This window comes from Vigna radiata, chromosome 11 (assembly GCF_000741045.1).
Source record: "Vigna radiata var. radiata cultivar VC1973A chromosome 11, Vradiata_ver6, whole genome shotgun sequence".
Classification (NCBI taxonomy): domain Eukaryota; kingdom Viridiplantae; phylum Streptophyta; class Magnoliopsida; order Fabales; family Fabaceae; genus Vigna; species Vigna radiata.
The window spans coordinates 11,180,385-11,195,060 of NC_028361.1; the positions used below are offsets into that span (position 1 = coordinate 11,180,385).

Genomic DNA, 14,676 nt, shown 5'->3' on the forward strand with positions numbered 1-14,676 from the left:
TAAAGTATAACAAATTAAATACATGGGAATAATATCTAAAATTTCCTAAAATATATTTTGACAGTCATTGTCCTCTCTTTAGTGGATATCAAATTTGCTAAGTTTTCTTGCTGTTGTCCTTGTGTTCCTAAATTTTGAAGAGTGGAGAAGTTTGTTCCAACTGATGTTCTTTTATCATCCCAATTGGGTGATGTTCTTTCACTTTTTCCCCTATTTTGTCTCTTCCTTTATGGAGTTGATTTCTATTGCCTATTGTTTGAAGAGTTAATGTTTCATGTGCCTTTGTTCGAGATGTGAACGTTTGTGAAGATATGCTTGATGACCACTGTTCTGAACATGCAAACTGTGCTGCAATACTTGTTTGTTAGCTTGAACAGGATATTTGTCAGTGAGCAACATCATTGTTTTATTTTCTGCAGGCAGAGCATATTTTGCTGGCTGATACTTATAAGGCAGAGAAAGAAGAAAATTCTCAGCTTAGAAATCAAGTTGCTCATATGTTACAGTTAGAAAAAGCACAAAATTTGCAGATACAACAGCGCGATTCAACCATTAAAAGTTTGGAGGTTAATATTTTGTAGTTTTCATAAAATCTTCAAGTACTTTGTGAATGGTTTTGTTAGAATATTCATCCTATTTATCATTGTTAGAGTATTTATCCTATTTATCATTGTTAGAGTATTAAAACTATCGTATTTTGTATAAGAATTTTCTTATATGTAAAATGAGAATGAGAGAGATCTTTCAAGCTCTTAAGAATTATTTTACAGTTTCTATCTCAAGTGGTTTATTGAGTTCATTTTCTTCAATAATTTTGTCAGAGATAGGAGTATTTAGGAGACTAGAGGTTTTTTAATATTTATTTTTTCATGTATCCAATATACTTGGTATGGCTATGATCTATGCATCTTAGGAAGTAGTGGTATCTTAATTTCTCTATAGAGTTAGTTATCTTTGAAACACTCTTCCATGCAATAAAATCTCCATTCTGCTGGGTTAGAAAACACTAGAGCACATCTAGAAATGTTTCGTTTGTCATTTCCTCACAACTTTTTTTATTACCTGTTGTTTCCTGATAACAATTTGAGTTATTCCAAAAAAAAAATGTGTGCAATGTCTAAATACTGACATAGCAGGATCATCCTTTGCAGTTTGTATGCAATTTAGCAAAGCCATATTAACTAATTAATCTTGGTTAATATTATGGATGTGTTAGAATCCTATAGATATATGGTAGCTGATGGTACGAGGATCAATTAGATTGATTCTATATATATGTTATTAGCCTAATATAGGGTAACTGATTATTTTGTATTCATGACTGAATGTTGTATAAATTTAGTTGCTCTGCTGGGGTCAGAACACATGGAAATCATCATATGCCTTCTTGGTTTCTCTCTTCTCAACAATTTGAATAGAAAAATGCATTCTAGGTTCCAGAAATAGTCAGCTCTACAGAAATCATATTGAATCTATAATTGAAAAACAAACCTTTACGTTTTTTATTTTCATCTTAGTTGTTAGAGATGTGGGCAGTTGCTTCCTTAGCTCTTTCCATATCCTAGTAGATATAAGCCATTGGAGTTTCTTCTCACATGATCTAAATAAAGCATATGGATTAGAATACTAAGCACCTTAGCGGCACACATAATAACACATTATTCCTATTTTGTTTCTGGGTTCCAAACATCATGACATGGACACAACTTTCGAAATTGCAAGTGTTAGATAAGGCTCATGATTGGCTTAACAATAACAGTTACAAAATCCCTCACCTAGTACAATTTTGAGACACTCATTTGCCTTGTCTCCTTGCCTATTCACTGGTAATCTTCTATTATAAACATCTTTATCAGAGTATCTGTTTTGTGTGAGAACTCTAAAAGCAGGGGCTGCAAACTGATTGTTAAGTTGGGAGATGAAGGAAGAACTAGTGGATTTGGATTATACATACCAGAACAGAGGACCATCAGCAACTGATGGGAAACTTACACAGGCTTCTAGTGTCTTTCTTTCTAATCTACTCAGATAGCTGATGGACAGAGTTCTTTATTTATTACTTTAATATTCAGATTACATGTCCACTAAGCACATACTATGGTTGCTACTTGCTAATGACAAGTCTTTTATATTTCTGGTGTTAGTACTACAAATTACAACTGTGCCATCCACCTATCATCTGCAGTAGTATGTGGCATGGCATTGCTGATCATGGCTTGCCACCCTAAGCTTTGTTATATATATGGCAACTGTGGTCTTAGATGCATGTGACCAGCTTTGTTCTTGCTTGCTTGATAGTGTTTGTATCTCTTTTTATTCTTATTCAGGCCAAAATTGGAAGCCTTGAAATACAACTCAATGAAGCCCTTAGTTCCAGCAACACTAGGTTAAATGTTGTACCAGAAACTGTTTCCGGAGCTCTACCTAATTCCAGGACAACAGGGGATGTCATGGATTCATCTACAGTAACCAATAAATTGGAAGAGGAACTCAAGAAACGTGATGCTTTGATTGAGGTTGTTAAATATATTTTTTTTATCTTATCTTTATCTTTCATTTTTACTTAGTTTGTCATTATTTCTTGTTTGTATTTTGGACCTAGTCTGTATTTCTTTTATTATAAATACAATACCCTATGTGTATATTCAACACAAGAGAGATTGATCTCATACATAATTTTCACTATATTGAACATGGTATTTAGAGCTTAAGGTTCTTTTGAGGAAAAAAAAAAAAATTGTTGTCTCTATCACTTCACCCGTCGCTATCGGTGGCGACGCCATCTACCATTGCCGGCGGCGCCATTGTCTATTGCCGTCATTCACCATTGTCACTACTGGAGTTTCAGTTTCGACCGACGATCACATGATTTTGATTGTCTCAACTAGGTTACCATTGTGCCGTCAATGATGCCTTCATCGGAGCTCTTAAGCGCTTTCAGCACCTTTTGAAGTTGTGAATCTGTTCCCTTTTCCGTTGTGCATGTGGCACGTCTCGTCTTCTCTTAGGTAGCAATTTAGAGCGTTGAGGTCGTTCTTTTACCGCTATCAGGTTCGTTGTGTGTGGTTGTATGTCCCAGGCAGCTATTCAAAACATTGAGGTTGCTCTTTTTCCTTTTTAATATTGGAGAATCTGATTTTTAAGGTTTCTCTATCTTGTTCATCTATGACTTTTTCCACTATTGTCTCTTTTGACCTCCCTTTTGTCACCATTACGTTTGACCCGTTCATATATGTTTTTTCTCTCGTGGGAAAGATGATTTTTGTTAGTTTATTTATAGTTGTGGTGACTCTTCAACAATGACCTTTTTATCTGCTAGATGTCAACATTTGTAAGAAGAGGTTTATATGGAGCAACCTCTCAAATTTGTTGATCAGGAGAGTCTTCTTGGTTGATATCTCGTCTTCTATGTTGTCTTCGCAAATTATTAACAATTTGGCACATACGATTTGTATGCACTAGCTTGAGGAGGAGTGTTAGATATATTATTTTTATCTTTTATCTTTAGTTAGTTTGTTATTATTTCTTATTTGTATTTTGGGCCTAATTCATATTTCTTCTATTATAAATACAATATCTTATATTCAACACAAGGGAGATTAATCTCATACATAGTTTTTACTATATTCAACAAGGTCTAATATGGTCTGTGTGATTGTACCATTCTTCCAATTTCTGTATCCCACCGGGTCATGGTTATTTATTTTCACTTCTTTATCCAATTTCCTTTTCGATTTTTTGGGAAATAATTTTAATTGAGGATAGATTAAGCAAACAAGTACCCAGTTGGTTGACTGACAGATATTCCTTTTTCTGGGGTTTCTCATGTTGAAATCCTTGCCAGCCATCTTAATATGTGGTGAAAAAGGGGAAATGCTTAAACTGCAACCAAGAATCTCAAATGTAGTTTGCTCATGGTGTAAACTTTCTAGAATGTCAAAGATAGAAGAAGTAATCCCTGAATATGATCCTATGTATAAAAATGGCACCATGCCATAAGTTAAGAGTGTTTATTTTGTTGAGTTCTTAAGCGCTTTTGAATTCTTACATGCTTATATTAGTTTCATTTGTTATGGTGAAAAACTCCGTTCAATGTTTTGCAGAGGTTGCATGTAGAAAATGAGAAATTATTTGATAAGTTGACTGAGAAAGCATCTCTGGCTGGATCACCTAAGGTAGGCAATTTTTTATTTTTATTTTTACATTAGTTGCCATGCCCAAGTTATCAATAATTATGTTGTGTCATCGGTGGAGGTCCATTTACATCAAGAGTTAGTTTTAACTCACTCCATTGAGTAATTATTTATAAATGTTGAGAGAGAAAAATAGATGGAAGAGAAGAGATGCCAAAAACTGTGTATGGACTACACAATAGAGTCCATTTTATACAGACTGATGACAATATATACATGATATGATATGCTCATAAATCATATTCTATTAAATAAATTCTACTAAGATATTCCTATAAATATAAAGATCCTAATTAAATAAGAAAATGAATTAAAATATAAACGAAGAATAAATCAAAGGAGATTATATAAGATACTTTAAAATATTCTAATAGCTTTAGATATTCCTATATATTTTTTAACAATACATACCGAATTTTATCAATCAATCATTGAACTTTGGTAGATGAAGATTATAAAATTTCGTAGAATTTTAAAATTATTTGGTACTTTATTGAACTACTTAACATTAAATATTTTATACCTTTGGAAATGTATATAAATATTTAAATATTAGATTAAATATCTATGTATTGTGGTCTCCATTTACTCCAAAAGTTGAATCCTGTACACTTATGTTGAGTAATATATGATACTAATTCTTACCAATTCAAGTGTCATATGATAATGGTCATCATACTAAAATGAAGATAAATTGAACATCCATGTGTACCTGTGATTCCTAAATATAATCATTTTTGCATTCTTTTAATGGATTATTTACATGAAAAAGAACCCTTACGTGCCTGAGTAAGGGACATAACTGGAACGCTTTTTTCACACTCTCTCAGATAAAGAATAACAGAATTAACTGAATAAACCTCCTTTATTGAATGGAAATATTGAATCAAAGAAAACAACCAATAACTGGGAGCAGGATCTCCGTAAGTTATTTGAGAGCATAACCTCTCTTACAAAACTCACAATTCAAAAGTGTGCCTTTTACCCTAGGCTTCCCCCTTATTTATACTAATTAATTCCCTCCCAAGATATACTGAATATTAGAAAATCATCCTATTTACTATAGGTATCTGATACGAATATATTTAGTCCTATTTACTATATTTGACTTATATCAAATAATATCTAAGATATGGTCCTGATTACTCTAATTAATTTTCCCGCTGTGACATCTCAGAAGCTTCCTTGCCGCTGCCCCCCGTTCAGTCCGATTGGTCTCCTTCTTCAGCTTGCCCCCTTCCATTCACTGTTCGGTCAGCTCGGTCCCTGTCTTCTATCACTCAGACCGTTCCGTCTCCTTCTTCAGCTCGTCCTCTTTCTATCACCGTTCGGTCAGATCAGGGCCCATCTTCTACCGATCGGTCCTCCCTGTTTCCTACCGATCGGTTCTCTTCTCTCTCCCTCCCCACTCGATCCTCTTCTCTCTCCCTCCTATACCTTCTCCTCTCATACATTTTCCAGCCCCTAACGAGAACAGTGCAACAAAGTATTTGGAAATGCAAATAGAACTTCCACTGCATATAATTTTTTACTTATAAATAAAATAAACTGGTTTCTGTCTGTGTGGCTCTAACTACATGGTTCTTAAATATTGTTTCCACGTGCTTTCTTTTCTTCTATCAGTTTATCAGCACCATTTGCTAAAATATTGACGCGACATAGATGGCAGAATCTAAATTACTGTGACCATCATTTCTGTGTTATGAATGTGATGCTTTTGCCATTTTAAGATTTTAAATTTATTTTCAGCTGTCAAGTCCATTATCTAGGGGATCAATTAATGTTGAGCCTGGAAATGTGGGCAGGTACAATTTTACATTTTGTCATATACATTGCAGTTCTATTTTGTTTTTAAGCTTGTGGATAGTGGCTTTATGCTCATTGTATTCAAACTGAAATGACACCAGCACAACTGCTAGAGCTCGTTCTATGGATGTCCTTCCTCCAACTTTTGTCACAGATAAGAATGATGGCACTGTTGCTTTAGTTAAATCTGGTTCTGAGAGAGTTAAGACTACCCCTGCCGGTGAATATCTTACTGCAGCACTGAATGACTTTAATCCTGATCAGTATGAAGGACTTGCTGCCATTTCTGATGGTGCAAACAAGCTTCTGATGCTGGTATGTATCTTTAGTGTTTAGGTTCAGTTTATACTTCGGTGAAAGCAGATAAATTGTAGTTTATGTGCAATGGTTCTTTACTTCTATATAAAGTACCTTCTTCATAAGAATGTTGTTGTGCTTATCACACTTCTAAAATTGAAAGCTGGACAATGCAACAACTGGTATGCATTGAAGTTTTCCCTGGTTCAAATTGCGAATTCTGCTTTAGTTGCCCCATTGTAGGCCTAAGGCAATGCTTGCTCTTAGTTCAGTTTGAAAATGTGTGGAAGTTATTATTGATAGTATTCTTATGGTTGCGAGACAGTTTGTGGCAATATATTACCATAGTGAGGAGAAAATTGCGTCGTACGTGAAATATTCTCCTGTAAAAGAAAATACAATAATATTAGATGAAGTTGCTAAAAATGCTAAAAAACTGTCCAAATTCTTTTCATGTCACTAGTAGAAGTATTTTTGAACCAACCATTTGCAGAACATAAAAGACAGGTCTAAAACACAACATTATCGCCTATCAGATATACAAGCATAGACAACAAAAGTCTTTTCTCACCAAGTGAGATTGGTTGGTATATGGATGAAACACTTCTGTAATCTCTAAATCCGTTTTAGTGTTTTCACCTACAGAAATGTAAGAGCAGACACCCTTGAAAATTAAAAGTTGTTTGATGATTGGTGATAGCACCTTGCTAAGAAATCTGAAATAAGGAACCAGTACAGGAGAAAATAAGACACCCCCCCACCACCACCACATGTTTTTTTCCTATATAACAGACTCAGTGCATACTTTTCTCTCTGTAACTCTATAAGTGAGCCCTGGAACCTTTATGCACCTTTTAGAAAGATTTACAGAAATTGTGTTATGAGCACACACATGATTCTCTATTTATTGGGAATAGTAATAATATAATAAAAAGAAACAAGAAATATAAAACTCAATCCCTAAAATTAAAGGCTATACAATATTTTCCTTTTTACGGAATCCTATCTTTGACACCCATATTCTTCTGAATAAGCAACACGAATTTCAGTGTAAGGTAGGGTGTGCCACACTTCAAGACCAAGTGATCATGCATTTAGGGCATGTTAAATATAAGCCACTCCAATAGCTTAAGCCTGCAAGATGGAATTTTACCATCATTAATCTTAATGGCCACAGGTTCTGGCTGCTGTCATCAAAGCTGGTGCGTCCAGAGAACACGAAATACTTGCTGAAATTAGAGATGCTGTTTTTTCATTTATTCGAAAAATGGAGCCAAGGCGAGTAATGGATACCATGCTTGTTTCCCGTGTTAGAATCTTGTATATAAGATCTTTGCTTGCCAGATCCCCAGAGTTGCAATCCATTAAGGTAGAGTATTTCTCTTCTTATAACTTGTTAATGTCAATTTAGTGGATGTTCTATTGTATTTTCCTGGTGTACCTTTCTAATTTAATTAATCTTGCACTCTGAATTGAAAGGTATTGCCAGTTGAGTGCTTTCTTGAAAAGGCCAACACTGGACCCAGTAGAAGTTCCAGCCGAGCAAGCAGTCCTGGAAGATCTTCAGTGCAATATGTTGATGAGCAGATCCAGGGATTTAAAGTGAATATAAAGCCGGAAAAGAAATCGAAATTTTCATCTGTTGTGTTGAAGATACGTGGGATTGATGAGGTAATGATAGTATGTGTTAGAAAATTATTGAGTAGGATTTGTTTTTCTTGTCTTTCTTTTGAATTTTGAATATCATAAATAATATGCTATTTCTTGGTGATACTGTCTCATCTTTTTTACCTATGGTGTTATGAATATGCATGTGTGTGTCACATTGTTTTATAATTTTGAATAAACCGTGTAGGAAACCTGGAGACAGCAGGTAACTGGGGGAAAGCTTAGGGAAATCAGTGAGGAAGCAAAAAGTTTTGCAATTGGAAACAAGGCTCTTGCTGCACTCTTTGTACATACTCCAGCTGGAGAGCTGCAGCGCCAAATTAGATCCTGGCTTGCAGAGAAGTTTGATTTTCTATCTATTATGGGAAATGATGTACCGGGGGGAACAAATGGTCAGTTGGAGCTTATTTCAACTGCCATTTTGGATGGTTGGATGGCTGGACTTGGCAGTGCTCTGTCCTCCCAAACTGATGCCCTTGGTCAACTTCTATTTGAATATTCAAGACGTGTCTATACTTCTCAACTGCAGCACTTGAAGGTACATTTCATCTTAAATCTGTCTAGAATGATTGTTCTAAATGAATACTATTTGATGTTCTGTAGAACAAGAAAAAGCCCTGTATAACTTGTCATTGATTGAGAGAGGTGGTAGTACTGTTAATGGTTAAGTTAGTTGTGTTTGACGCATTTGTAAACATGCTAGACTTTGCCCACTTACTTATATTGGCATTGTTGTTGGATAATGTGTTTTTCTTTACTTTATTTTGGTATTTAGCCAAAAGAGTGTTTTCATCGGAGGCACAAAGATATTGTCAGTAAGGTTTACCTAGATGAAACATTTTCTTCTAGGCATGTATTTTGCTGTTACTTTTAGAGGATATCGTGTCTCTGTTAGTCTGTGATAGGAAATTGGATTAGATCATGAAAGATACATTATGCATATGTTCTCCTTATTCTCAAGTAGATATCCATGAGGTATCATCTTCAAGAGATATAGGATAGAGAAATGTAGGAAACTGAACAAGGAAAAATACAAAGATTACCCACACTTACTAGAAGTATGGTTTTTCTGACATAAATCCTCCACCCTTTAATTTTCCCGTTTACTCTCTTTTCCATATTTTCCATGCTGACACCCATGCCATGTAAGATGTTAATTGTTCTCCTTTCTAGTTATGCTTGCTTTGGAATCTGATCCCATGCTGCACATTCAATGAAATCCTATATCACTTCGTTTTTATATTCTTTTGTCCGGTGATTTAAAAAAATATCTGACGAAAATATTGTTAGGTTACTTTGTGCAAGTAACCCAATCTATACTCTCTTCTCACTTCAACACTCCAACAACAGAAATGAAAATATGTATGTATGTATTATTGATTCTGTAAAGTATCTAAAATACAAGTATACACTCTCTCAAGGAAGCCTACCTTCCTCCACTAGAAAATATGTCCAGTCTATACTCAAAAGAAATATCTTACTAAACAGAATTACAGGAAAACTATTTATAGTATCTCATTCCCACACCCCTTCCTAACTGGTAAAACAGTTTGCTTCCAATTCGCTACCATTCGGTATTAGCTTATTTATACCATTCGGCCACTTAAAATTGGGAGAGAAAACTGAATATTTTATTATCACTGCTCGCTTATTCCTATTACACATATTATCCTATTTAAGGGATAGTAGATCAACATAAAAAAGGAAATACAGAAAGATCCTAAAAAGTCCACTCTAAAAAACCTATTAGAAAATATATTATATTTCAACACTTCCACTCAAGCTAGAGCATATAAATCATATGCACCAAGTTTGGAACATATAAATTGAATTCTAGACCCCCTTAGAGATTTGGTCAGAATGTCTCCGAGTTGTTCATTAGAGTTGACAAACTCAGTAACAAGTTCTTTGGACAACAACTTCTCTCTAATAAAATGACAATCAATTTTTATATGTTTTGTTTTCTCATGAAACATTGGATTGGAGGCAATATGAAGGGTTGCTTAGTTGTCACAGTACAATTTCAATCGCTTATTTTCACAAAATTTCAATTCTTGAAGAAGTTGTTTGATCCACACAAGTTCGCATGTAGTTAGAGCCATAGATCGGTATTCAGCTTCAACACTAGATAGAGCAACAACATTACTTTTCCAAGATACAAGGTTCCCTCCAAGTAAAACACAATATTCTGTAGTAGATCTTCGATCAATTGGAGAACCAACCCAATCTGCATCACAATATCCTTCAATCCGAGTGCTTCCCTTGTTCTCATACAACAATCCCTGTCCTGGGTTTCCTTTTATGTATTTGAGAATGCTAATCACTCCATTCCAATGGTCAACATGTGGATTTTGCATAAATTGACTCACAACTCCCACTAGATAAGAAAGATCAGGTCTTGTTATTGTAAGATAGATGAGCTTTCCAACCAACCTTTTATATCTCTCTGCGCCTGAGAAAGATTCACCTTGATCTCATTAACTTTTGATTTGAGTCCATAGGACTATCAATGACCTTGCAATTTGTCAAGCCTGTTTCCTCTAAAATATCAAGAACATATTTCCTTTGTGAAATGATGGCACCTTTTTTTGACTGTGTCACTTCAATACTAAGAAAATATTTTAGACGACCCATATCTTTAGTCTGAAAGTGGTTGAACAAATGATTCTTTAATTGAGTAATGCTAGTGACGTCATTCCATGTAATAACAATATCATCAACATACACCATGAGATAAACACATTTGTTAGGAGAAGAATGACCATAAAACACTGAATGATACGCGTCACATCTTTTCAATCCGAAATCTTGCACGACCCGACTAAATTTACCAAACCAAGCTTGAGGTGATTGCTTTAAGCCATAGAGGGAATAGCGTAATTTACAAATTAACCCAGACTCCTCTGAGCAACAAACCCAGGAGGTTGCTCCATGTATATCTCCTCTTCTAGATCACCATGAATGTCCAACTGGTAAAATGGCCACTGATGAATAGCAGCCATAGCAAGCAAAATACGAACTGTACTGGTTTTAGTCACAGGAGAAAAAATATAACAATAGTCAACGCCATAAACTTGAGTATATCCCTTAGCTACTAGGCGAGCTTTTAGACGATCAATTTCACCAGTAGGACCAACTTTAATAGCATAAACCCATCTACAATCAACAGGCTTCTTACTAGGAGGAAGAGGGACAAGGTCCCAAGTATCATTGTGGTCAAGGGCCTGGATTTCATCAACCATGGTTTGTTGCCATCTAGGATGATCAAGTGCCTCATGAATATTATTAGGAATCTCAAGGGAGGATAAGGAGGAAACAAAGGAGAAATAGGGAGGAGACAAACGATGATAACTCAAAATTATAAACAAGATATGGATTACGAGTAGAGCGAATACCTTTCCGAAGGGCAATGGGCAAATTATCATCTGAGTCAAGAGAAGGTGAGGAGGATGAAGGATCCATGGTCTGGGGAGCTGATGGAGGAGGAGACGAGTCTCGAGGATCTTCTGGTCAATGTGTAATTCAATTTCTAAATTATTCATGTGCAAGATATTGGAATGTTGTCATGTGCAAATAATAAGAAATATATTCTTTCTCCTAAATTTAAGATCATGGTTGGGTTTTACCGGTTTGTACCCATCATGAACCAAAAAATGAGAGAAACTCATGTTTGATTAATTTTCTCATACGTGTTAAATTATGTTTTGATGCTTGTTTTTCTGACATTGGCTTATCAGGATATTGCTGGTACCTTGGCAACAGAAGAGGCTGAAGATGCGGCACAAGTGGCCAAGTTGCGTTCAGCACTAGAATCTGTTGATCACAAAAGAAGAAAGGTACTTTCTTTCACACTTGGAATGGAGCAAAATATTTTGGAATTGCCTGTGTTAATCCACAACATGGTTAATTATACAAACTGATATTGGGAAACTAGGGAATTAGGAAATGATACAAATTTAAATCCTAATTATTAACAGAAAATATGCAACCCTTTAATGGGATGTATTTTCTGAAAATTGGTGATACTTTAAGCATGCGTATACTTGTATGAACCTGTATTTGAGTATGCCTTGAGCTTTGTTACGAGTTGAATGTTTTGTCCTTGCACTTGTTTATTATATAAAAAATTGCATGGGAAGTTTTTACATAATAACATTACATCATGTTATTGTCATGATATATTTTTGAAAGACTTTTCACATGATACTTGGAAATTGTTTTGAGAAGAGGAAGTTAAATTACCATAAAATTGAAACTATTTTTTCTTAACTTTGTTGATTCTAATACTGTTTGTCCAAATTATATCAGCACTTCTAGAGAATCATCTTTGTGTAATTAAGAAGATATAGATGAAACATCTATTCCTTCCCATTTCAGGTATATATAGACAACACACCTGTAATGACTATTTATCTCAGGAATTAAAGTGCACTTACGTAGTCCTGAGCTTCAATGTGGTAAAATTGATTGCTACAGTTCTAGCCGAGAAACAAAATAGGTTCTAGAGGAGGGATTATTTTACAGTAACATTAGTCTTTTCAGTCTTAAATGATTTTTCTGGCAATTTTGTTCGACTTTGTAATGTTAATGTAGATTAAGTTTTATATAGTAATTAAAGAGGGAAGTTAATGCCTTAGTCTCTTAAACGAATGTCTATTTATGATGCCCTGGCAATTATTTTCAGATTTTACAACAAATGAGAAGTGATGTAGCTTTACTGACCTTGGAAAATGGTGGTTCACCTGTTCAAAATTTTTCTACTGCTGCTGAGGATGCAAGATTAGCGTCTCTTATTTCACTTGATAGAATATTGAAGCAAGTCAAGGTTTCTTTTTTCTTATTTTGAAATCTGTTTTTCAAACGTTGGTGTTCTACTAGGAAATACTCAATAATTTATGGTATAATTTGAACAGGATATAACTAAACTTTCTACTGTGAACACCATCGAGAAAAGTAAGAAAAGAACAGTGCTTGGTTCTCTAGACAAACTGACAGAACAAATGTCTTCACTTCTTGAAATTGATCATCCATGTGCTCAGAGGTACATTGCAGATGCTCGCAGAGTGGTTGAGGTAAGCAAATTGATGCTCCATATGGCTAGATTGTATTTTCAGTTGTGAAGGAATCAGATTATGTTCATTCTGAATTCGGCATACTCAGTTTCGACTAAAATCACAACTTTTTGTCTGGGGAAAAAACATATTCTCATCATAATCACAGGAACAAGGCCATTGGGAGGGTGGGTGCGGGAGCAGCTAACGCCTTCTGAACATTACCATTTATATACTCTGTCGTATACCTTTTAAAAAGCGTCTCTCTTTATGTTTCCCAAGATTTATCTGATTTTTCTGTATTTGACTATTCTATCATTTTTTTAAAAATTGTTAACTAAATTTGTGTTATCAACCCAGTTATGTACTTAAGAAATGCTGTACCCGAAAGAAAAAAGGAAAAGTAAGGAATGAAAGGATGAAAACAATTTGAAATGCTTTTCTATCTCAGCATTTCGGGTAAAATTGGGTCTTTGTCCGACTTATGTTGAGTTTTGCTCTTTTATGATGCAGTCAATTCCTGAAGAAGATGACCGCATTCAGAACCTATCACATTCTCGTATGCCATCTACTGATACAGGCTCTGGGTCTGGAACTGATGTGGCACAGTGGAATGTCCTTCAATTCAATACGGGTAATACCTCCTCATTTATAATAAAATGTGGAGCAAACTCAAATTCAGAACTAATCATTAAAGCCGAGGCTAGAGTTCAGGAACCTAAAGGAGGTGAGATTGTGAGGGTTGCCCCAAGGCCATCCATTTTGGAAAATTTGAGCTTGGAAGAAATGAAACAAGTATTTGCTGAACTACCCGAGGCTCTAAGATTGCTTGCCCTAGCAAGGACTGCAGATGGAACTCGAGCACGATATTCAAGATTATATAGGACTTTGGCTATGAAGGTTCCATCACTTAGGGATCTGGTAAGTGAGCTTGAAAAAGGGGGTGCACTGAAAGATGTGAGGACATGACCTTTTAAGGGGAAAAAATGTTTATGAAATTTACATTTGTATGCCTCGAGTTGCTTGCATGTGAGGCATTGGTTTGGGGGCAGCGGTCATTGAGTGTTGGGGAACCATTGTGTGCATTATGTACAACTACTATTCTGTATGGTTGTTAATCTATTTAGTTGTAATTATCACAGTTTTTTTATACTGCAGTTTTGTTTATCAAGTCTAATCAAATCCAAAGAACGAGTCTTATTTTTTTCACTTGATGATTGATAATAGTAGAAAATAATATTGAAACTTATTATTTAGAATTGATTGAAAATACATTTTCATATGCTTTATTTGTAACAATCTAATTCTCTTAAGAAGGGAAATAGAGAAACTAGGAAAATAAAATAAAATAAAAGATTGTATATCTATTTTCTCTAATTAGGAAGATTCTAAAGAAATCTTCTCTAATTACAACACTCCTTCTCAAGTTGGTAAATGAATATCAATCATTCCCAACTTGCTTACAAGATCTTGAAATCTATTCGGAGGAAGTCATTTTGTAAAAATATATGCTATTTGAAATTCTATAGGAACATGAGTTGTAATCGTAAAGTCTCTGTCAAGATTATCTTTAATGAAATGTTTGTCAATCTCAATGTGTTTGTGACTATCATGTTGTACTGGATTATGGGCTATGCTCATGACAGACTTATTGTTATAGT

General features: G+C 34.9%; 1 protein-coding gene across 3 annotated transcripts in view; it reads left to right on the forward strand.

Moving 5' to 3' along the window:
• The window catches only part of LOC106777657 (kinesin-like protein KIN-14B), a 31,525-nt gene extending 17,360 nt beyond the window's left edge, over positions 1-14,165 (forward strand). For 2 of the 3 annotated variants that reach the window (XM_014665329.2, XM_022775737.1), the window contains 12 exons: positions 420-566; positions 2,328-2,516; positions 4,104-4,175; positions 5,943-5,998; positions 6,101-6,314; positions 7,474-7,665; positions 7,776-7,967; positions 8,152-8,502; positions 11,702-11,800; positions 12,649-12,789; positions 12,878-13,036; positions 13,529-14,165. In XM_014665329.2, the coding sequence (XP_014520815.1) occupies positions 420-566; positions 2,328-2,516; positions 4,104-4,175; positions 5,943-5,998; positions 6,101-6,314; positions 7,474-7,665; positions 7,776-7,967; positions 8,152-8,502; positions 11,702-11,800; positions 12,649-12,789; positions 12,878-13,036; positions 13,529-13,984 (2,268 nt within the window). In that variant the 3' untranslated portion in view covers positions 13,985-14,165. The remainder of the gene's footprint in view (positions 1-419; positions 567-2,327; positions 2,517-4,103; positions 4,176-5,942; positions 5,999-6,100; positions 6,315-7,473; positions 7,666-7,775; positions 7,968-8,151; positions 8,503-11,701; positions 11,801-12,648; positions 12,790-12,877; positions 13,037-13,528) is intronic. The other variant, XM_022775738.1, reaches the window with a different exon arrangement.
• Positions 14,166-14,676: the final 511 nt, after the last annotated feature.